This window comes from Terrapene carolina, unplaced genomic scaffold (assembly GCF_002925995.2).
Source record: "Terrapene carolina triunguis isolate 2854851 unplaced genomic scaffold, T_m_triunguis-2.0 Scaffold837, whole genome shotgun sequence".
Lineage (NCBI taxonomy): Eukaryota > Metazoa > Chordata > Testudines > Emydidae > Terrapene > Terrapene triunguis.
The window spans coordinates 5,291,924-5,317,018 of record NW_020665188.1 but is presented as its reverse complement, the minus strand read 5'-3'; the positions used below and the strand labels follow the sequence as shown (position 1 = coordinate 5,317,018).

Here is a 25,095-nt window from a genome sequence, read left to right as displayed (position 1 = left end):
ATCCAGCTTCTCGTCCACTGTGACCCCTAGGTCCTTTTCTGCAGAACTGCTACCTAGCCATTCGGTCCCTAGTCTGTAGCAGTGCATAGGATTCTTCCGTCCTAAGTGCAGGACTCTGCACTTGTCCTTGTTGAACCTCATCAGGTTTCTTTTGGCCCAATCCTCCAATTTGTCTAGGTCCCTCTGTATCTGATCCCTACCCTCCAGCGCCTCCCAGTTTAGTGTCATCTGCAAACTTGCTGAGAGTGCAGTCCACACCATCCTCCAGATCATTAATAAAGATATTAAACAAAACTGGCCCCAGGACCGACCCTTGGGGCACTCCGCTTGAAACCGGCTGCCAACTAGACATGGAGCCATTGATCACTACCCGTTGAGCCCGACGATCTAGCCAGCTTTCTATCCACCTTACAGTCCATTCATCCAGCCCATACTTCTTTAACTTGGCGGCAAGAATACTGAGGAGACCGTATCAAAAGCTTTGCTAAAGTCAAGGAATAACACATCCACTGCTTTCCCCTCATCCAGAGAGCCAGTTATCTCCTCATAGAAGGCAATTAGGTTAGTCAGGCACGACTTCCCCTTGGTGAATCCATGCTGACTGTTCCTGATCACTTTCCTCTCCTCTAAGTGTTTCATAATTGATTCCTTGAGGACCTGTTCCATGATTTTTCCAGGGACTGAGGTGAGGCTGACTGGCCTGTAGTTCCCCGGATCCTCCTTCTTCCCTTTTTTAAAGCTGGGCACTACATTAGCCTTTTTCCAGTCATCCGGGACCTCCCCCGATCGCCATGAGTTTTCAAAGATGATGGCCAATGGCTCCGCAATCACATCCGCCAACTCCTTTAGCACCCTCGGATGCAGCGCATCTGGCCCCATGGATTTGTGCTCATCCAGTTTTTCTAAATAGTCCCGAACCACTTCTTTCTCCACGGAGGGCTGGTCACCTCCTCCCCATACTGTGCTGCCCAGTCCAGCAGTCTGGGAGCTGACCTTGTTTGTGAAGACAGAAGCAAAAAAAGCATTGAGTACATTAGCTTTTTCCACATCCTCTGTCACTAGGTTGCCTCCCTCATTCAGTAAGGGGCCCACACTTTCCTTGACTTTCTTCTTGTTGCTAACATACCTGAAGAAACCCTTCTTGTTACTCTTAACATCTCTTGCTAGCTGCAACTCCAAGTGCGATTTGGCCTTCCTGATTTCACTCTTGCATGCCTGAGCAATATTTTTATACTCCTCCCTGGTCATTTGTCCAATCTTCCACTTCTTGTAAGCTTCTTTTTTGCGTTTAAGGTCAGCAAGGATTTCACTGTTAAGCCAAGCTGGTCGCCTGCCATATTTACTATTCTTTCTACACGTCGGGATGGTTTGTTCCTGCAACCACAATAAGGATTCTTTAAAATACAGCCAGCTCTCCTGGACCCCTTTGCCCTTCATGTTATTCTCCCAGGGAATCCTGCCCATCTGTTCCCTGAGGGAGTCAAAGTCTGCTTTTCTGAAGTCCAGGGTCCGTATTCTGCTGCTCTCCTTTCTTCCTTGTGTCAGGATCCTGAACTCGATCATCTCATGGTCACTGCCTCCCAGGTTCCCATCCACTTTTGCTTCCCCTACTAATTCTTCCCTGTTTGTGAGTAGCAGGTCAAGAAAAGCTCTGCCCCTAGTTGGTTCCTCCAGCACTTGCACCAGGAAATTGTCCCTTACACTTTCCAAAAACTTCCTGGATTGTCTGTGCACCGCTGTATTGCTCTCCCAGCAGATATCAGGGTGATTAAAGTCTCCCATGAGAACCAGGGCCTGTGATCTAGCAACTTCTGTTAGTTGCTGGAAGAACGCCTCGTCCACCTCATCCCCCTGGTCTGGTGGTCTATAGCAGACTCCGACCACGACATCACCCTTGTTGCTCACACTTCTCAACTTTATCCAGGGACTTTCAGGTTTTTCTGCAGTTTCATACCGGAGCTCTGAGCAGTCATACTCCTCTCTTACATACAATGCAACTCCTCCACCTTTTCTGCCCTCCCTGTCCTTCCTGAACAGTTTATATCCATCCATGACAGTACTCCAGTCATGTGAGTCATGTGCCAGGACTTCCAGTTCTCCCTGCTTGTTTCCCAGGCTTCTTGCATTTGTGTATAGGCACTTAAGATAACTTGCTGATCATCCAGCTTTCTCAGTATGAGACAGGAGTCCTCCCCTCTTGTGCTCTCCTGCTCTTGCTTCCTCCCAGGATCCCATTTCCCCACTTACCTCAGGGCTTTGGTCTCCTTCCCCCGGTGAACCTAGTTTAAAGCCCTCCTCACTAGGTTAGCCAGCCTGCTTGCAAAGATGCTCTTCCCTCTCTTCGTTAGGTGGAGCCCTTCTCTGCCTAGCACTCCTCCTTCTTGGAACACCATCCCATGGTCAAAGAATCCAAAGCCTTCTCTCCGACACCACCTGCGTAGCCATTCATTGACTTCCACGATTCGACGGTCTCTACCTGGGCCTTTTCCTTCCACAGAGAGGATGGACGAGAACACCTCTTGTGCCTCAAACTCCTTTATCCTTCTTCCCAGAGCCATGTAGTCTGCAGTGATCCACTCAGTATCGTTGGTGCCCATGTGGAGAAGCAGGAAGGGGTAGTGATCCAAGGGCTTGATAAATCTCGGCAGTCTCTCCGTCACATTGTGACGGCAAGGAGCAGACCTCTCGGTTTTCCTGTTTGGGGCGGCAGATAGATGACTCAGTCCCCCTGATTAGGGAGTCCCCGACCACCACCACCCACCTCCTTCTCTTGGGAGCGGTAGTCGTGGGACCCCCATCCCTAGGACAGTGCATCTCATGCCTTCCAATCGGTGGAGTCTCCTTCTGCTCCCTTCCCTCAGATGTATCATCTAGTCCACTCTCCGAATTAGTACCTGTGGAGAGAACATGAAAACGGTTGCTCACCTGTATCTGCATTGCTGGTACATGGACGCTCCTCTTTCTCCTTCTGGAGGTCACATGCTGCCAAATTTCTTCACCATCCTTCTGTCCCTGCTGCGCCTGCTCTGAATCTTCAGAACATTGTGGCCGTAGAAGCATCTCCTGACGTCTGTCCAGGAAATCTTCATTTTCCCTTATCCAATGCAGAGTCGATACTCGTTTCTCCAGACCTCGAACCTTCTCTTCCAATATGGAGACCAGCTTGCACTTTGTACAGACAAAGTCGCTTCTGTCCTGTGGAAGAAAGACAAACATGGCACAACCTATGCAGGTTACAACAGCTGATCGCTCACCTTCCATATCACCTTCCTCTTAAGAGCTTCCTCAGCTGTTCCAGTAACTAGTCAGAGAAACCCACAGATGAAAGCCTCAGTGCGCTCTCCCCAGGTGAACTCCCAGGCAAACTCCCTCTGTTAGCCTCTGCTGTTCGCCGCTCAGCAGGTTCGCTGCTGACTGCCCTTATATACCAGTCAGGCCCACTCAAGGCCCACCTGGAACAAAGCACTCCCAATTCACACTTTTCAAACAAACAAGCAAGCAAGCAATCAAGCACACAGTCAAACTGACAAACTATCCCAGCAACAGACACTCAGATACTCACCAACACAGCCCCCCTAATGCAGCACTTAGCGTACCTCCTCTCGGACAGCTCCCAGGCAAACTCCCTCTGTTAGCCTCTGCTGTTCGCCCTTTTTGTGTAACTATACACAAAAATCAACCTTTTTGTGTATAGTTATGTACTCAGCGTGCACAGATGTGTTTTTGCAGCAGAACCTATTGCTCCCTGTTCCAAAATTTTGACCTGATTTTCCTGGCCCTAGCAAAGAGAAGAAACACAAGGTCAAAAGGATAATAGTACATGTTCTTTGGGGTATTTTATTTGGTCAGGTTAAAGTATCTCCAAATAAAGTAACTGGAAAACAAATGTTTCTATGAATAAAAGATGCATAAGCAAAGTTATTAATTTCTCACAGAACAGCTTTTCTGATTTTAGAGAAGGGATTCCAGGACCAATGACCTTTGTTATTTTCTTGTAGCCTGAGACATAACGTGCTGGAATCTAACTAGCCATCATAGGTCCAATGTGCTAAGTTCTGTTCATGGAATTTAATTGATTTAATGATTTTTTTTCTACCTCTTTATAGTAGCAAACAAAATTTTCTCTGTGTAGACCCTGGATTTCATGACTTGGTTGTTGTGCCTCAGCTTATGAAGATTCTGACAGAGAGGGCATAAGCCAAATAATTGTATATGGTTACAGCAGCCTAGTTCTGGAAGAACAGAAGTGAACAAATACAGTGTACAAAAACTAACAAAAATAATTCAAACTCAGGTGGTACCCTGTCAAGACTATTTTTACAAATCTCTGAACAGTTATACCAACCTCATCATGGAGTTAATTTCTGATTCTTTCCTCATGTGATTGTGGGGTGGTTGTGGTTGGTTGTTCTTTTTTGTGGCCACCATATTTGCTGTTCCCCATGATTTCGACTGAAGTAGGAAGCATGGGGAGATGGATTGAAAGGCAGAATACGTCTTGTCTCCTTTGGTTATCCAAAAGTCATCTTTAGTACACACAAAAAATTGTTTCAGAGTAGCAGCCATGTTAGTCTGTATCCACAAAAAGAACAGGAGTACTTGTGGCACCTTAGAGACTAACAAATTTATTTGAGCATAAGCTTTCGTGGGCTACAGCCTACTTCGTCGGATGCATTTAGTGAAAAATACAGTAGGAAAAAATATATATATATATACACACACCATGAAACAATGGGTGTTACTATACACACTATAAGGAGAGTGATCAGTTGAGGTGAGCTTTTATCAGCAGGAGAGGGGGAAAAAAACTGTTTGTAGTGGTAATGAAAATGGCCCATTTCCAGCAATTGACAAGGAGATATGAGGAACTGTAGGGGGGGGGAAATAAGCATGGGGAAATAGTTTTACTTTGTGTAATGGTCCATCCACTCCCAGTCTTTGTTCAAGCCTAATTTAATGGTGTCCAATTTGCAAATTAATTCCAATTCAGCAGTCTCTCGTTGGAGTCTGTTTTTGAAGTTTTTTTGTTGTAATATTGTGACTTTTAGGTCTGTAATCGAGTGGCCAGGGAGATTGAAGTGTTCTCCAACTGGTTTTTGAATGTTATAATTCTTGATGTCTGATTTGTGTCCATTTATTCTTTTATGTAGAGACTGTCTGGTTTGGCCAATGTACATAGCAGAGGGGCATTGCTGGCACATGATGGCATATATCACATTGGTAGATGTGCAGGTGAACGAGCCTCTGATAGTGTGGCTGATGTGATTAGGTCCTATGATGGTATCCCCTGAATAGATATGTGGACAGAGTTGGCAACGGGCTTTGTTGCAAGGATAGGTTCCTGGGTTAGAGTTTTTCTTGTGTGGTGTGTGGTTGCTGGTGAGTATTTGCTTCAGGTTTGGAGGCTGTCTGTAAGCAAGGACTGGCCTGTCTCCCAAGATCTGTGAGAGTGATGGATCGTCCTTCAGGATAGGTTGTAGATCCTTGATGATGCACTGGAGAGGTTTTAGTTGGGGGCTGAAGGTGATGGCTAGTGGTGTTCTGTTACTTTCTTTGTTGGACCTGTCCTGTAGTAGGTGACTTCTGGGTACTCATCTGGCTCTGTCAATCTGTTTTTTCACTTCAGCAGGTGGGTATTGTAGTTGTAAGAATGCTTGATAGAGATCTTGTAGGTGTTTGCCTCTGTCTGAGGGGTTGGAGCAAATACAATTGTATCGTAGAGCTTGGCTGTAGACAATGGATCAAGTGGTGTGGTCTGGATGAAAGCTGGAAGCATGTAGGTAAGTATAGCGGTCAGTAGGTTTCTGGTATAGGGTCGTGTTTATGTGGCCGTCGTTTATTAGTACTGTAGTGTCCAGGAAGTGGATCTCTTTTGTGGACTGGTCCAGGCTGAGGTTGATGGTGGGGTGGAAATTATTGAAATCATGATGGAATTCCTCAAGGGCTTCTTTTCCATGGGTCCAGATGATGAAGATATCAATGTAGCGCAAGTAGAGTAGGGGTGTTAGGGGACGAGAGCTGAGGAAGCGTTGTTCTAAAAAATTGTGTATCCAGGGCCCTTATCTTAGTACAGTTTCTCATTCCATTGTTTATTTCCATTGTTTGTGTTTATTTCAGGGAAGGACAATCCAACTCTCATGTGAAAGGAGATTATCAACGGATTGGAGATGTCATGATGAGGAACATGTGTATGCTGAAGGTAGAAGAATTGACTCTTGAAATTCTGAGATTTTCAGATCAGCATCACTTATTGACAGGGTAGTAGTTCCAATTGTAGCATTTTCACCCAACTCAGTGATCTGTACATTAATTGATTATGGTTTGTAAATCACTTTAAAACAAAATGTAACAGGAGATTATTTGTAGCAACTAACACTACTGCCATTGTATTTTATATCACCTACATCTAAGACTGATAAGAGCTGGCTGCTTAGAAGACTAAGCGTTTGTCTGCATGAGGAAATTAAACAGCACAGATATAAAGGAACAATTATTCCACTATAGCAATGCCAGTATATAACTGCTTTTTTTAAAAAAAATGCTGGAGTAATTATTCTGGAATGAAATAATTTTTATTCGGGAATAGCGTTCACACACAGTTATACTAGCATAGTTGTAGCAAAATAATATAATAATAAAAGTATACTGGGTTCTTCAGTCATTGGAGTTATCCTTATCTGCCTTTTTGATCTATCTTCAGTTTGTTTTTATAACGTGAACTATAAGAGATGGTTAAAAATATCATGATTTTGGTGCAACCAATCTCTACCATAGTAACTAATTTCTACAGAATTTTTTATCCTCTGTCTCAGTGGACATCTGGTTTTGTTTGATTTTTGTGGTGTGTGGGGGGGGTGAGGGGGAGGTGTCTGTCCTGCTGTCTTTAAACTACCTTAACTTTGGGTTCCATTCCAGGTTCTGGAGAGGAGTGTACTATAGTGGGCACAAATCCTTTTGCTAGTCTCTTCCCTACCCCTGTCTCCTCGACCCTGTCTCCACCCCTCTGAATTCTAGTCTCTCTCTTTCGGGCTTGCAGTCAGTCCCAAAGCTTACCCAGCTTAAACTTTGCACATGTCCACATTGCCAGTACTAGCTCCTTTCTCTTTGGTTGTCAAATATTATGTACACTCTTTGTAGATTGTAAACTGTAATTACTACTAAGCAGCAATAGCAACTGTATTATAACTTTTTAATTTTTTCTTTTCAGATTCATGTTACTGTTTTATATGGCATATACTCAAAAATTAGGAAACACCAGAACTCAGGCTGCCTCTGCAACCCTAATTCAGCCCCCTTGTGTTATATGCATTATGATAGCCATTAATTATGGGATCACATACTGTTTTTTCCACATGATGCCTGCCTTATTTAGGGTGACAAGATGTCCTGATTTTGTAGGGACAGTCCTGATTTTTGGTTCTTTTTCTTATATAGGCTCCTATTACCCCCCATCCCCGTCCCGATTTTTAACACTTGCTGTCTGGTCACCCTAGCCTCATTCAGGGCACAGAATGGCTCTCTTAAGGAACAATTATTCAATATTTCCTTTTATCCTTGTTGTTTAATATGTGGCCCCAGACCATCCCGTGAGATGGAGTGTCATCCGCATTTTAGAAATTGGGAACTGAGGCACAGAGAAATAAATATGAAAAATATCTCTGAATTTTGGAATGTTCCATTTGAAATACCTTGGACCTGATTTTTCAGCATAATTAGCATCATATATCACTTTGTATAGAATCATAGAAGATTAGGGTTGGAAGAGACCTCAGGAGGTCATCTAGTCCAACTTCTTGCTCAAAGCAGGACCAACCCCAACTAAATCATCCCAGCCAGGGCTTTGTCAAGCCTGACCTTAAAAACCTCTAAGGATGGAGATTCCACCACCTCCCTAAGTAACCAATTCCAGTGCTTCACCACCCTCCTAGTGAAATAGTTTTTCCTAATATCCAACCTAGACTTCCCCCACTGCAACTTGAGACCATTGCTTCTTGTTCTGTCATCTGCCACCACTGAGAACAGCCTAGCTCCATCCTCTTTGGAAACCCCCTTCAGGTAGTTGAAGGCTCTTCCCCCTTTTCGTTAAGTGCATCCCATCTCTTCCTAGCAATCCTTCTTCCTGGAACAACACCCCATGGTCGAAGAATCCAAAGCCCTCTCTCTGACACCACCTGCGTAACCACGCAATTACCTCCACAATTCAATGGTCCCTACCTGGGCCTTTTCCTTCAACAGGGAGGATGGACAAGAACACGACTTGTGCCTCAGACTCCTTTATCCTTTTTCCCAGAGCCACGTAGTCTGCAGTGACCCACTCAAGGTCATTCTTGGCAGTATCATTGATGCCCATGTGGAGAAGTAGGAAGGGGTAAGTGGTCTGAGGGCTTGATTGGTCTCGGCAGACACTCTGTCACATGCTGAATCCTAGCTCCAGGCAAGCAGCACACTTCTCAAGTCTCCTGGTCTGGACGGGAGGCAGATGGATGACTCCGTTCCCCTTAGGAGGGAGTTCCTGACCACCACCACCTGTCATCTCCTCTTGGGAGTGGTGGTCGTGGAACCCCCATTCCTAGGACAATACATCCCATGCCTTGTGGTCAATGGGGTCTTCTTCTGATCCCTTCCCTCAGATGACTCTTCCAAACCATTCTCCGCCGTAGTACCTGTGCAGAGAGCCTGAAAAAGGTTTCTTACCTCTATCTAGATTGGGGGTACATGGGTTCTCCTCTTTCTTCTTCTGGAGGTCGCATGCTACCACTTTTCTTCCCTGTTCTGCACTGCCCTCTCTGATTCTTCAGTATGCTGTGCCTGCAGTACCAAACACTGACTTCTGTCGAGAAAGTTTTCATTTTCTCTGATGCAATGCAGGGTTGACACTTGGGTCTCTAGTCCTTTAATCTTCTCTTCCAATATGGAGACCAGCTTGCACTTCGTACAAACGAAGTTGATTCTACCTTCTGCGAGAAAGACAAACTATATGCTATATGTTCAAAGTACTACTCCCATTGACTTCAGTTGCACCTGAGTGCTTAGCACTTCTGTATCCAGATCCCAGGGTCTCAAGTCAAGCACCCAGAAAATGAAGAACATGCCATCCATGATCACCTATGAATAGTTTGGTTTAAGTGACTTGCCCAGCTTCACATAGGAGCTCTGTGTCAGAGGCAGGGATAGAATCCAGTTCCCCAAGGCAGCCTTCAAATGCCTTAACCATGAGACTCTCCTTTTTCCCCCTACAATTCCATGCCTCATCTCTACATACCATACAAATTCTGCAACAAATGAAGCAGGGATCCTACAGACAACAGCCTCCTTTGCCATACAGTGCTGATGCATCACCAGAGCAGACCCAGCCTGTGCACCAAATGAGGCAGGTGTTCTGTGGAAAAAATAGTATGTGAACAGATAATTAAAGACTTTATCATAATGCATACACACAAGGGAGGCAAATTGCATAGGCTGAGTTTCAGGAATCTTGGGTTCTATTTCAGGCTCGGGAGGGGAGTGTTCTCTGTCTTCTCCGGTCCCCCTCAAGTTTGACCCCTTCTGTCCCATCCCCTGCAACCTGTCCCAGGTCTGATCTCTTCCACACCCCTGGCTCCTTGTCCCAGTTTCCTCACCTTAGGCTTCTCATCACGGTCCCAGTTGTCTTGCCCACCATGTCTCTCCCTTTTGGGCTCACTGTCAGAGTCCCAATCTCACCCCCACCCCAACTCCCAGTCTGTTTCCTTGCCCAGGCAGTGCCAGTTCTCTCTTCCCAACTCCTCGTCTGATCTCTTTCCACTCTTCCCCACCCAACCTCTGCCCTCCAGTCATGTCCATGTCTCCCCACTACCACCATTGGCTCCCAGTCCCAGTATCTCTCCTTGGGCTCCTCGTCCAATCTTAGTCTCCCCAATCACCTCCCTGGCTCCTTATCCCAGTTTCTTTGCTCAGCCAATCCCAGTTCTCCCCCAGCTTCTTGTCTGATCTGTCTCCTTGGCCCCCAATACCCATTTTCCCCACCCCACCCCCCTCTGGTTTCAAGTCCCAGTCCCTTTATACAGCCAATCTTAGTCTCGCCTTCGCTTTCCAGCTCCTTGTCTAATCTCAGAGTTCCTCCCGCAAACTGGCTCCCAGTTTCCTCCCACCCACTCCTGGTCTCTCCCACAATGTCTCCCAGCCTCCCCTCCATCCTGTTCCCCAGCTCCCACTCTCAATCTCCTTGCCCAACCAGTACCAGTCACAACTGTCTTCTTGTACCAATATACTCCTTTCCCTCCCTCCAGTCTGGCTCTTGTCCCCTTTGCATTTGAGTCAGATGGCTTCCTCCTCCACTCTGCCTGGGCGTCAGAAATAGCTAAACTGTTTTGATTGAAATTTTCCAGAAAAAAAAATTCAGCCTGAGGCAGACACCCAGCAGGAAAAATTTCAGCCCAAACAGTTAAAGTTTGGCAAAGTTATAAGCAACTGAAAACGGGGTCTTGGAGTGGGAAGTGTCAGGTAACCTTAATAATAGGCAGTGCTATCCACGCCACCTATGAAGTATAAGTAATGGCTCTCTCCAGAGAACAAAAGCCAGCCAACCATATATGAATATATTTATTAGAGATTTTTAATAGAGCAGTTACGATATATGGTATTGCAAATGTTTATTTTTACCAACAGTCAGGGCATATGCAGATTTTGTTTATATTATTCATGTTTCAGTATTGTAAATAAAACTGAAGATGAGGGACAAGGGGATGCTAGTGTTTCTTGATGTCCATTGGTCAAATCTAGACCATGTTAAGGGTTTCCCCCCAGTTTCTAGTCATTCCTGTGTCTCTTGTGATCCAACAGGAGTTTACCAGCTACTTGCAGAAACATGATGAGGTCCTGACAGAACTGGAGAAAGCAACTAAGTGCTTAAAGAAACTGGAAATGGTTTATAAGGAGTTTGAATTGCAGAAGGTTTGCTATCTGCCACTCAACACTTTCCTGCTCAAGCCCATCCAGAGGCTGATACACTACAAGCTGATCCTGGGGAGACTTTGCAAGCACTACACAGTAGATCACCAGGACTATGCCGACTGCAGGAGTGAGTGAGCAGTGAAGATGCTAGTCTGAATTCTGTTCTCTCCTTTATATCAGTTTTGCATTTCAGCATCTCTTAGTGGATCCAGAAGTATTGCAGCTCAGAACTAAATGCAAAACTCCTTTCTTTGACCTAGCTTTCCTCAAAAATTTTGTTATACACAGAACTCACCCTCTCTTTCTCTCTCTCATTTGGATGCACAAGCAAGCTCGCCACCTAGAAGCTATGCTGTTTCTCCTGCAGGCTGAGAGTGTTTCTATTTTTATGTATGTGGCAGTTGCTCACATAACTATGAAGATGGGAGCTATATAGGTATCTAGCTCTCTTGGCTGAGATTTGCAAAGCTGTCTATAGGATTTAGACACATCTTCTATTAAATTTAATCCCCTAGGTGGCCTTGAAAATCTCAGCCTAAATATGTATTTTTCTTATGAAGATATGTCTTGTAACTGTTCCGTCTGGGTTCTGTCATTTAGCTCAGGAGACATTCTTCAGAACTGTCAACAACAGGCAATCCGGTCCATCCTCCCTCTTCAATATTTCTGCTTCCATTGAAGAACTCTAGATTACCTGTCCAGTTTTTGAGTGTAACTAGCACCACTCAGACAAGTGCCTAGCAGTGAGTTTCCTTTGCAGAGGCTACCATTTTCTCAGGTGTGCTAGCTCTTTTTGCAGTTTTATTTGGCTTCCCTTCTGTGTTACAGACAGATAGAATCATAGAAGATTAGGGTTGGGAGAGACCTCAGGAGGTCATCTAATCCAATCCCCTGTTCAAAGCAGGACCAACACCAACTAAATCATCCCAGCCAAGGCTTTGTCAAGCCGGGCCTTAAAAACCTCTAAGGATGGAGATTCCACCACCTCCCTAGGTAACCCATTCCAGTGCTTCACCACCCTCCAAGTGAAATAGTTTTTCCTAATACCCAACCTAGACCTCCCCTACTGCAACTTGAGACCATTGCTTCTTGTTCTGTCATCTGCCACCACTGAGAACAGCCTAACTCCATTCTCTGTGGGAACCCCCCTTCAGGTAGTTGAAGGCTGCTATCAAATTCCGCCTCACTCTTCTCTTCTGCAGACTAAATAACCCCACTTCCCTCAGCCTCTCCTCGTAAGTCATGTGCCCCAGCCCCTTAATCATTTTTGTTGCCCTCCGCTGGACTCTCTCCAATTTGTCCACATCCCTTCTGTAGTGGGGGGACCAAAACTAGATGCAAGACTCCAGGTGTGGCCTCACCAGTGCCAAATAGAGCGGAATAATCACTTCCCTTGATCTGCTGGTAATCCTCCTACTAATACAGCCCAATATGCCGTTGGCCTTCTTGGCAACAAGGGCACACTGCTGACTCATATCTAGCTTCTCATCCACTGTAATCCCCAGGTCCTTTTCTAAAGAACTGCTGCTTAGCCAGTCGGTCCCCAGCCTGTAGCGGTGCATGGGATTCTTCCGTCCTAAGTGCAGGACTCTGCACTTGTCCTTGTTGAACCTCATCAGATTTCTTTTGGCCCAATCCTCCAATTTGTCTAGGTCACTCTGGACCCTATCCCTACCCTCCAGCGTATCTACCTCTTCCCCCAGCTTAGTGTCATCTGCGAACTTGCTGAGGGTGCAATCCATTCCATCATCCAGATCATTAAATAAAGATGTTGAACAAAACCGGCCCCAGGACTGACCTCTGGGCACTCCACTTGATACCAGCTGCCAACTAGACATTGAGCCGTTGATCAATACCCATTGAGCCCGACAATCTAGCCAGATTTCTATCCACCTTATAGTTCATTCATCCAATCCATACTTTTTTCACTTGCTGTCAAGAATACTGTGGGAGACCATATCAAAAGCTTTGCTAAAGTCAAGATATATCACATCCACCGCTTTCCCCATATCCACAGAGCCAGTTATCTCATAATAGAAGGCAATCAGGTTGGTCAGGCATGACTTGCCCTTCGTGAATCCATGTTGACTGTTCCTGATCACCTTCCTCCCCTTCAAGTGCTTCAAAATGGTTTCCTTGAGAACCTGCTCCATGATTTTTCCAGGGACTGAGGTGAGGCTGACCAGTCTGTAGTTCCCCAGGTTCTCCTTCTTCCCTTTTTTAAAGATGGGCACTATATTTACCTTTTTTCCAATCATCCGGGACCTCCCCCGATCACCACGAGTTTTCAAAGATAATGGCCAATGGCTCTGTAATCGCATCAGCCAATTCCCTCAGCACCCTCAGATGCATTAGATCTGGACCCATGGACTTGTGCATGTCCAGCTTTTCTAAATAGTCCTTAACCTGGTCTTTCACCATTGAGGGCTGCTTGCCTTTTCCCCATACTGTGTTGCCCAGGACAGCAGTGTGGGAGCTGACCTTGTCTGTGAAGACGGAGGCAAAAAAAGCACTGAGTACTTCAGCTTTTTCCACATCATCTGTCACTAGGTTGCCTCCCCCATTCATTAAGGGTCCCACACTTTCCCTGACCTTTTTCTTGTTGCTAACATACCTGTCGAAACTCTTCTTGTTACTCTTCACATCCCTTGCTAGCTGCAACTGCGGTTGTGTTTTGGCCTTCCTGATTACACCCCTGTATGCTCGAGCAATATTTTTATACTCCTCCCTAGTCATCTGTCCAAGTTTCCACTTCTTGTAAACTTCCTTTTTGTGTTTAAGATCACAGAAGATTTCACTGTTAAGCCAAGCTGGTCGCCTGCCATATTTGCTGTGCTTTTCTGAAGTCCAGGGTCCATATTTTGCTACTCTCCTTTCTTCCTTTTGTGAGGATCCTGAACTCAACCATCTCATGGTCACTGCTGCACAGGTTGCCACCCACTTCTACTTCCCCTACCAATTCTTCCCTGTTTGTAAGCAGCAGGTCAAGATGAGGACGGCCCCTGGTTGGTTCCTCCAGTAGTTGCGCCATCTCGCTGTGTACTACAGACAGATGCCATTTGAGCACCTTTAGAGCAGGGAATCTCTTTGTTCAGCTACTGCTGGTAGAGGTCAGAGTGTCTTTTCTCTGAGTGGTGCCCTGTTGGCATGGCACTCAAAAATGCTTTTTTAGAGTGGCTCATTCTTAGATCATCTCCCGTGTGATTAGAAGCAACCTTCTCCTGGGCCACTGAGCTCATGTTTCCAGGCAGTCCCCTGCTTTTGGCCACTCTCAGAGATACTCACCTTCCCACTACAGGGTACTTTGCAACACCATCTCTGAAGTACTTCTGTTTCAGTCCAGCACAGGTGAGCTGCCCATCAGAAGCAGCTGATTGCAGCATGGCAGATCAGCAAAAGGGACCACAAGCAGAAAAGAAGCTGGTACAAAGGGCATCCATTTCACCCCTCCCTCGCCTACTGTTCACCTACCCACCCAAGACAGTGATACCAGTGAGAGCAGATAGCTGAATCCCCATCAGCAGCAGGTTCAGGATGCAGTTGAGCAGCTGCCAGAATTGTAATAGGATTCACCACCTTTTCTGCATGTGAAGAATTGTCTTCAGTCCAACCCCCAAATTCCTGAAGGAAAGGAAGCCATCAATCATCTTATGAAAGCTTGTAGACTTTGATTCTGGTAGACATGGTCATCTGAGATCCAGCTAATACCTCTCAGATGTAACTTTGTCTCAAAAATCAGTGCTTCACCACAGTATTGTACAAAGTTTGACAGCTAGATTATGAAAGGCCAGTTCTCAAAGCCAAGGGATATTTGAATCAGGCTGGCGTTCTTTTTACCGATGACAAGGCAGAAATTCATCTCCATGACTTCTGCAAGGGTGTGAATAAGATACAGACATAGTATGTGGAACCTGGGACATGAGGATTACAGCATCCCACAAATTGTCCCATTCAAACTCGTTGGCCTGGAATTGGGAGTGTTCACTAGTTTCCTGAAAGTGCAGTGTCTGCACTTTATGATGTAACAGACTCAAATAACAGAAAACTGGTGCTGCAACCATATATGATGGGATTTCTGAGGCCATCCAAATTACTGAAGTTTCCCAACCTGTTTTTTTCTTCGTTGAATGAAAAGTCATCTTAACTATTCCAAGAAATATCTTGCCACTTTGCCTATAAAAATGGGTTTCCTTGTTTCTTTGACCCCTGCCAGGAGGGCATCTGAACTACAAACACTGCCTATTTTCCACTGGGAGAGGAGGTGCTGTGTTTTTCCATCTGGCTTCATGTCTAAAGGTCCACAGAGTTTTACTGTTTTTATCATCATTTTGCCATCACAAAAAAAAAAAAAAAAAAAGAGAGAAGTGCTTAACGAGCTGTCTACACTGAACTAAGAAACTTGGCTAGTCAGCAGCACTATTCCTCAAATGCTATTCAAACTGCAGGGAAAAGACCTCAAATTAAATAAATGGAGCCTGGTGTGCATCAGAGAATCATATATGGCAAAGAGCATAATATGACCTGTTAGACATCATGTACATTTTAGGAGGTCAGCATAAATAGAAGAAACCTGTGGAATCGATGTCTGGTTACTGGACATTGCTAATCAGACCTTATGGCCTCCATTGAAGACATTTTTGGGAGAAAGGGCCTGCATGCTGTGATTGAAAATTAAGATAACACACCTGAAATAAATTTCCCTTAACTATAAATATATTGTTAGGTTATGTGCATTTCACACACTGCCCCCCAGTCACTTCTCAGGCACAAAAGGATTATCAGAAGTGCCTTCCTGATAGACAGAAATTACCAGCTAATTTATTCTCTTGGATAGCATGTCTGGTAATTCTTCCCTCTTTTGGGTAAACATATAGCTTTCAAATGCCCCTTTCACACAAGTAAACCGAAAGTCTTGGTTAGTCAATATTGAGTTTTAAAAAGTTAGAAGAGGAAAGGGAGAGGGAAAAAAAGTACTTCTGATATTATAGCCTGTGATTGACAGCTCTGGAGACTGGACTCTGTCCTTTCCCAGGGCAGACATACTGATTAGCAAATTTGCTATTGAAGAGAAAATAAATTAAAGTGAGAGAGAGAGAGAGCGCGTTTGTGTGTAATGTTTTTTTGTTTTGTGTTTTTTGGTTGGACCTACAAAAAGTATGGTTTGCTCATTCTGCTCGTTCTGCAGTCATTTAAACAGTGATGATATTAGTCCACAGAGAAAGATGTTTTGGCTTAAAATGCTGTAAATTCAAGCTGTGAAATTAATACAGTCTAGTAAATTCAATACCATTTAAAAATAATAGAAAATGCTAAATGGAAAAGCACAAAACTGGCAGGAAAATGTTTAAGTTTAAAGCATGAGTTCACTTGTGTTTTAAAATTAGGTTTTTTGTTTGTTTTGTTTGTTTGTTTGTTTTTTAAACACTAGTTTGGGGCTTTATCAGTCTCCTGCCATACGCTGGTACAATCGTCCCTGTATGAAAACAATATCACCTTCAAAAGCACCACCCCAGAATAGGAGATTTTATTAACACCTGTTAGTAGCAGAAATAAATAGATAGCTTTAATGAATACTGTTCTATTTGAATAGAAAAGTCCTTTTCTCCTCTGCCATTCCCCAATTTTTTTTTCCCTTTTCACAATCTTTAATATTTTTAATCCAAGTTGGAAAATGAGTCCTTGCTTCCAACTGTGGAGGAAAAGATGTAATACTCATTCAGAAACTCTTGCTTGGTTAAATATATAAATGTAGCAAAGAAGTTGCCATAGCATATAGTGTCATATTTTCTAACTTTCAAACTAAAGTATTGGTTACATGGTAATTACTTTTGGATTTATAAATTGTAATTACCTGGTAATCTCCAGAAACATGTAATTACCATGAAGTTGCATGATATTCTCTGTGTGATTAAAAATAAATGCATACATAAATTTGAGCCCTTTTAACTGAGTGTTACAAAATAACTGATGATAGATTGATGGCTAGGACCCCTGGCTTTGTCTGCAGAGCCCTGATCTGTGTTGGTGTTGCTTTTCCTGCAGATGCACTGAAGGAGGTTACAGAGATGACATCTCAGCTCCAAAACAGCCTGATCCGCCTGGAGAATTTCCAGAAGCTGACAGAGCTACAACATGACTTGATTGGCATTGATAACCTCATAGCACCTGGCAGAGTAGGTAACTTTCTTTGCTTAACTTCTAAAGCCTTTATTGGCTTTGATTACTTAGGAACAACATTTATATAACATACTTATTTACCTGTCACAGACTTTAACTATGTATTTATCTTAAAGCCTGTAAGGGTTCTCATAGGATATGTGTCTGTATACCAGGTCACATTTCCCCCTTGTAATGGTACTGTAAGGAACAAAAACAAAAATAATTCAACTTAGATTGATATTCCATTGCCCTGCTCTGAGTACAACAGGTACTTGGTGAGCTGTTATGGTTGGCCCTTGGATATGAGGATTATGTCACCAAACAATGACCACGCTGCTAGGTCCGCTGGGTCAGTCTCTGATTTATCTCTGCTTTAGAATGGCCTGAGAGAATATGGAGAATATAGCATTGATGAGAGGAGCATCAACAGAGTAGGTACCAGTGTTAGCATTAACCCTGAGTATCCGTGACTTTGGGAGGATTTTTTAGATTCTAGATATATTATTTTTCTGATTCACATATTGGTAGTGTGGCACATCAGAGAACTAATGGACAGTTTAGCGTTCTATAGGTTTAATGGGGCATTAGTTCAGTAGCCAGTATGCTAAAGTCTAGCCTTTTGTCAGAAATTGCCTTTTCTCGCTTATTCCAAATGGTGTTTGCAACAAGGAGAAAGTGGGGAAAAGGAAGAGACCTCAAAACTCTGTGCACTTGGAGAAAGGGAAAGCTTGATGTAACTTTCTTTTTCCCCACAGGAATTTATCCGGGAGGGTTGCTTGTACAAGCTCACTAAAAAAGGTTTACAACAGAGGATGTTCTTTCTGGTGAGTGCTTCCTTTGCTGTCTACACATCAAGTGTCCTCAAGGCATAGCCACAAACCAAGCTGTTTTCAGGGATTGAGTCCCAGTACAGAGATGATGGAGCTCAACATGCTAACCAAAAGTTCACTGAGTTTCTTCTCATGGTATATGGAGGACAGCAGTAATCCAGTCCATTTTCTGTTTACTTACACCCATTTATTTAATTTAAGTACATTTAAAAAGCCATGTTAATATCAAGCTCCATTAGAGAAACAAAGCAAATGTTTTTAATGGAAATGGACAAAATTGGAAGAGAAAGAAACTTTATTTTCATGCTTTTAAAAGGTATTACAAACAATGGCAAACTTAAACAAAACATCTGTGTGGAAAAGGTACCGAGTAATGTCTTTTTAAGCATACAGGTTATATTCCTCCTTCCTCTGTCAGTTCTCAGATATGTTGCTGTACACAAGCAAAGGAGTCACGGGTACCAATCAGTTCAAAATTCATGGACACCTCCCTCTGCATGGCATGCTGGTAAGTAGTTTCTTTCAAAGTGCACCACAGCATTGGTTAAATAAATAAATAAGCCACTGTGCACGGAGGCCTCTTGGTGCATTCACTTCATGCAGTTATGCTGAACTAAAGTCTCAGCTGCTGGTCAGGAGTGAGGTGCTTCCAGGCTGTTGAAAGCAGCCTCACTGCCAGGGTTGTCAAAGACCATGGAGATGTGGACTGGACCTTTTTCATGCTTTAGTCTGTGTGTGATGCCAGCGGACAAAGCACTCATTCTTTTCACCTCACTAGCAAAGCAATCTGAAGACAAACCTTGTTTAACTCTTCACTTTTGCATGACTGTTTGAGACTGATCTGGGAATGCTGATCTGTGCTGTTGTTTTTCACAACTAGCCATATCAGCTCTTTTACCCCTTCTTCTAATGGAGCTATTCTTTCTTTGTTTGACTTACAGTTAATAGTGCTGGATCCTCCGGTGAGTAATAAGATGAACCTTAGTTGGAGTTGCTCCTTTCTGACCCCATTGACTATGGCATTTACACAGCCTACAGATGTGGCACTAGAACTATAACACATAGATTCCAGTGTAGAACCAAAATAGACTTTGAGTGCTTTTGAAGTAGCTGACTTTCATACTTGTTGCAACTCTGAAGTCATGGTGTTGTGAATGAGTTCCTATCTAACCAGAGAGAACAACTTGGGTACCTACCATTGCACAGTGAGTGATGAGAGAAACCTTTTTTCTTCATGTTAGGTGGAAGAGAGTGAGAATGAATGGTCTGTCCCACACTGCTTCACAATCTATTCAGCTCAGAAAACAATAGTAGTGGCAGCAAGGTATGTATTTCTTCTTCCCAGCCACAATCAGGTAAGAGCCCTTGGATTAAACATTTGGCTGCTGATTGCAGGGGCCAGAGGAGTGCTTCATGGTCCCTCGGGAAAGCATGGTTTTGACAATAGGTTTGAAATATTCAGCATTTAAAGACCTTTTATTAATGCCATGTTACAGAAAGGAGTATTTGATCTAACCAAACCATGCATTCTTAAAGGAACAGCAGCAGAAGTGACATTGCTAGTGCATTGTTTCCTGATGAGCTGGCTGAGCTTGCAGTGAAAGCCTTTAACCAATTGATTTAAAACAGGAAAAGGGGGAAAGATACAAGTGATGCTATTTGGCGATCTAAACATGGAAATATTTTAGAGAGCCAAACAAAACCCAAACCCCAGTTAAAATGTAGAAAATGAAAATGGGATTAAGAAGTGCAGAATTCCTGGGCAGATGTAATGGAGGCATTGCACAAGCCAGGAAATGAGATGAGTTCAAGGATGGCTTGTAAAGTAAACAAAGTTCTTTTCAACTTAGCCCTTTTCTCTTTTAGAAAATTGAGTGTTAGCAGCTCCCTGCTGGACAACACAACAATAAATCAAGACCTTTCCCTCATATTACAGCTTTCAGATAGATAGTAAAAGACGTGACCTAGAAGGAATGGTACATAATCCAGAGAACTGATTTACAAAAGTGAACTTTTCTTCTGCACAATATTCAGTTCTCTGTAATTTGCTTTTTTTGTAAGTGATTAGAAAACAGAATATTTACATGACCTATAAGCTAAATTTTTCAGTCTTTATTTAGTTATTACTGAGGGAAGTCTCCAGTTAATTCAATGTGAGCTTTGCCTACATAAGGATTGCAGTTGGGATTGATACATTTGCAAGGCAAAACTTCACACTAAGGTGATAAATATATGCTGTAGAAAGGACAGGATGTACAAAGAGACTGGCTAAATTAGTGAGAACCTAAACTTTTCCATTTCCAGATTTGGAGCATATAAATTTGTTACCTCAATGTTACAGTAAGGTAAACCATTGTATTTCACTACAGAATTTGTAATAGTTGTTGCTAAAAAGATGCTTTTAAAACTGGATTGGTTTATTGTTTGTTGGTTTACTGTCACTCAGGTTTATTGTTTTTCTTTATACTCAAGATGTAATCTCTCTATACTCCAAATGTAAAATTTAATTTACAATTTCTACAATCTCCTAGGAACATACCCCAGTAGTTCTTGTGCATCTAAAATTTCCATGGGATTCAGTTGAAGTTATGCATGCACAGGTGATGCAGAATTGGAGCCCTTAATCTAAAGGTTACATATTCTTTGTAGTGTTTTTTTATTCAGCTAGTTTCATAGCTCCTAATGTTAGCAAAAGCTATTGCCAGACATTTGTGAAATCAAGTTTTTAATGGCTTACCAGTCACTTATTTTATATTTTGCATATTAGCAAAAGGACTAAACGAACCCTTTTCGAGTGCTAGCTTACCTGAAAATGTCAGTTTTGAAGTTCAGCCATTTTTTAGTCAACTGTGAGCCAAAAAACCAGCTTTGAAATATGCTTAAAATCAGAAGAGTATATAATTTTTTTCACCCCGTCATAACTTGGAAATGTTTGACAGGATTTTTCTAAAACTTAAAAAAGAACAAATGCTTTGTCTTGATACTAAAAGGAAAAATGTACTCTGTAGCAACTATTCCAGAAAATAAAAAATATGACCTATGAAGTTCTTACCCAGTAATCACAGTGTCATCCATATAATCTATAAATGGTTACCATATGCTCTGGAATAAAAATAAATCTTCAACATCCTTCATTCTCTGTTTTACTCTGAAGATGAAAGCTAAAATAGACATCCTTTTTAAAAGGAGTGCCATCCTTCAAATGCTTCAGTATTATCATTTTCAGTGTCATTCTACCTACCCAGTCTAAGATGCCTTCCTTTAATATGATCTTCAGTCTGAAAATATTTCTTATCTCAAAAAAAGTAGATAAGTCATAAAGCCCATATAAAGAATGATGATATTCCTTGTAATTTCATCCCAAAATATGTATGGCACACAACCCTAGAACATGTTGTTAAAATTATACAGCAGTTGAGTCTGACAGGTCTGCTGTTCATTCTCTCATCTTTTCAGTAGATTGTGTATGATTTTTAAACTGTTATTTTAAACCTGTGTCTTCAACTGCTTGGTAATCATAAACTCTAACTTCTCCCTACTCCACCCTCCCATTCTGTGTCTTACATTTTAATAGCATGCTGCAATATATTTAACAGAATTATCTGTAATTAAATGTTTGAGCCCTAAATTTGATTTTCTGCATTTAAAAGGCAAGATCCCCATCAGAAGGCTTCATAAAGAATCACTTAGTAAAGTTTCAGAGTGGTAGCTGTGTTAGTCTGTATCAGCCAAAAGAACAAGGAGTACTTGTGGCACCATAGAGACTAACAAATTTATTTGAGCATAAGCTTTCGTGGGCTAAAACCCACTTCATATGTATATATATCTTCCTACTGTATTTTCCACTGCATGCATCCGATAAAGTGGGTTTTAGTCCACGAAAGCTTATGCTCAAATAAATTTGTTAGTCTCTAAGGTGCCACAAGTACTCCTTAGTAAAGTGGTCACCAACTAAAAAGTCAGCTTTTGCCAGCAGTTACCACACATAATTATCTGAGGTTACTAGGTTTTCCTTATAGTTAGTTACCACAAATGTCTCCTATTCTATATGATATAGGTTGGAAAATGTTGGGTTTTTTTAAAGGGCTTTTGTTTTAAAAATTTGGGTACATCAGCTCCCTTGAGAGTAGTGTCATAGCTCATGTCTGGAGGGAATTAGGTTCAGGGGAGATCAACTTAACTAAGTTACCATTGCACAGGATGGGCCAATGAGCATTGCAACTGTTCTCTATACTTTTCAAACAAGCCCAGGTTGATTTCAGATGGCAGGAGGATGGGGAGGAGTGAAATTTTCTATGACTTTGCACACTTGAAGTTGTGGAACTTAAATCCCTGTCAGGAAAGCTGCTTCTGTTGCTATATGATAAACTGTGAACAAACATCATATTTTGGTAGCTCAAAATGCTGGGATATCAAAGTTCATCTTGATTCAAAAATCTAGCACTATGTCCCAGTCCAAAACCAGGATGCTTAGCCAGCAGCACTCTTTGTTTTGCAGTACCCGTCTGGAGATGGGGAAGTGGATGGAAGACCTAAACATGGCGATTGAAATGGCCAAAAAATCTAGTGAGAAATATGACACGTTTTTGGAAAGCTCCATGTATAATCGCTCTAACAGTAAGTAGCATTTTCCTTCTTTATTGACATAATGCAAATGGTGCTGTGATCTCTGCATCTTCCAAATTCTCAGACAGGAAGGATAAGTGGTATATACTAATGGAGTGCTGTTTCCTTATTTTCCTTAGAGTAGACTCCCCTAGCTAGAGTGATGTTTCTGGTATTTTGAGACTCAGCAGATAGAAGTTTGTGTTGCAAAGCAATAATGTGTTTTGCATGGTCCATAATCCCCTTAACCATCTCTTATTTTGGAGAATATTCCTCTGTTTAACCACACAGTGCTTTTTCCAGTCCATAGAAGCTGGTATCTTTGATGGACAAGAAGTTCCTGACAGCCTCTCCTAGACTGAAAACTGTGTGTTTTTACCGTGGTCTGTGATGAAGCATGTGACATTCCTTTTTTCAGTGAATTTTCTCTGTTGCACAGTGAGAAGGGGCTCTTTCCAAGTCACATGCTTCTCTGGATGTGATATTGTAAAACATATGCTCAGCGTTTTAATACAAGCTGCATTTTTTATTTCTATGAGTCAGATATCCCAAACACAGTTGGATCGTGACAGCCAGAATGATCTGTTCAGTGAGACTTTCAGGAGCTGTGTAACAAATTCATGCTGATGTCTGTTAGTGTTGGGTAGGTTCAAGAAAAAGTTGCAGACGTTCCGAGGAATCCCAGTTTCTGCCACAGGCTATGTATCACAGTTTTCTTAAACTGCCGCTGAATTCTCCTCCCCCAGGATCCTCTGATGAGGTCTCTCTAGAGCAGGAATCCGAAGATGACATACAGTCTTCTCGTAGCTCCCTGGACAGGCAGAGCCACCACCGTGCCAACACTACAATGCACGTGTGCTGGTACCGCAACACCAGTGTCTCCATGACTGACCACAGTGTGGCCGTCGAGGTACCCTATAGGGCACAGCTCTCACTTCTCAATGTCTGTCTCAAATCATTCACCACCTGATCTTCCTCCAGTATACGTTTGTTACCATTAGTCATTTCTGTGGTGATCAGAGAGAGAGTGAGTGAGTGAAAGGTTAATAAATGTTTGAACATGCATGTGTGTCTGTGTGTATACATGTACACATGTTGCTACCCCACCACAGTGTTCTTATTCAAGGGAGTGTTTTGAAGAAGAAAAATGTAAAAAGAAAACTAGAAAACTTCTAGGACAGAATTTTTAACTTGAGTTTCTTGAGATCCTCAGCCTCTCCAGAGGGAACTGGCTATTTTTCTCTTTCTGCCAATGGTGTTCTAGTTTAGGGCCAATCCTGAGCTACCAAACCCTGGGATTGGGTGCTAATTAGCTACTGTACTTCGTTCATTGTCCCTGGACTTAGAAACTGCTTTACTCTCAATATTTTCATAAAGTTGAACTATTTCTCCTTCGAGAGGGCCTCTGCATATTCCCATTTGTGCGATGTACCCTTCCCTGAACCAGCCCTGCTGAGCTTTGGGAAGCAGGGAGTGCCATTTCCATTCAACATTTGTCTAAGGCCTGGTCTACACTACGAGTTTAGGTCGACTTTAGCAGCGTTAAATCGAATTAAGCCTGGACACGTTCACACAACGAAGCCCTTTCTTTCGACTTAAAGGGCCCTTTAAACCGGTTTCTTTACTCCACCTCCGACGAGGGGATTAGCGATAAAATCGGCCTTAGCGGGTCGGAATTGGGGTAGTGTGGACGGAATTCGACGTTCTTGGCCTCCGGGAGCTATCCCACAGTGCTTCATTGTGACCGCTCTGGACAGCACTCTCAACTCAGATGCACTGACCAGGTAGACAGGAAAAGCCCCGCGAAAGTTTGAATTTCATTTCCTGTTTGCTCAGCCTGGAGAGCACAGGTGACCACGCAGAGCTCATCAGCACAGGTAACCGTGATGGAGTCCCAGGATCGCAAAAGAGCTCCATCATGGACCGAACGGGAGGTACAGGATCTGCTCGCCATATGGGGAGATGAATCAGTGCTAGCTGAACTCCATAGCAGTAAACAAAATGGCAAAATATTAGAAAAGGTCTCCAAGGCCATGAAGGACAGAGGCCATAACAGGGACGCACAGCAGTACCGCGTGAAAATTAAGGAGCTAAGGCAAGCCTACCACAAAGCCAGAGAGGCAAACGGAAGGTCTGGGGCAAAGCTGCAAACATGCCGCTTCTACGCGGAGCTGCATGCCATGCTAGGGGGTGCAGCCACCACTACCCCAACCGTGTGCTATGACTCCCTCACTGGAGAAACACACAGGGAAGCGGGTTCGGGGTACGAGGAAGATGAGGATGAAGATAATGTAGATAGCTCACAGCAGCAAGGAAGCGGAGAAACCGGTTTCCCCAACAGCCAGGATCTGTTTATCACCCTGGACCTGGAACCAGTAACCCCCGAACTCACCCAAGGTGTGCTCCCAGACCCTGAGGGCACACAGGGGACCTCTGGTGAGTGTACCTTTGTAAATATTACACATGGTTTAAAAGCAAGCGTGTTTAATGATTAATTTGCCCTGGCAATCGCGGCCAGTACAGCTACTGGAAAAGTCTGTTAACGTGTATGGGGATGGAGCGGAAATCC

At 43.2% G+C, this 25,095-nt stretch overlaps 1 protein-coding gene across 5 annotated transcripts in view; it reads left to right on the top strand.

Annotated features, from left to right (window-relative positions):
• Positions 1-25,095, top strand: part of FARP2 (FERM, ARH/RhoGEF and pleckstrin domain protein 2) — a 242,518-nt gene that overhangs the window by 205,521 nt on the left and 11,902 nt on the right. For all 5 annotated transcript variants that reach the window (XM_024214386.2, XM_024214384.3, XM_024214385.3 and 2 more), the window contains exons 17-24: positions 6,118-6,199; positions 10,822-11,059; positions 16,975-17,105; positions 17,847-17,915; positions 18,340-18,429; positions 19,163-19,245; positions 22,420-22,538; positions 23,273-23,436. In XM_024214386.2, coding sequence (XP_024070154.2) covers positions 6,118-6,199; positions 10,822-11,059; positions 16,975-17,105; positions 17,847-17,915; positions 18,340-18,429; positions 19,163-19,245; positions 22,420-22,538; positions 23,273-23,436 — 976 coding nt within the window. The remainder of the gene's footprint in view (positions 1-6,117; positions 6,200-10,821; positions 11,060-16,974; positions 17,106-17,846; positions 17,916-18,339; positions 18,430-19,162; positions 19,246-22,419; positions 22,539-23,272; positions 23,437-25,095) is intronic.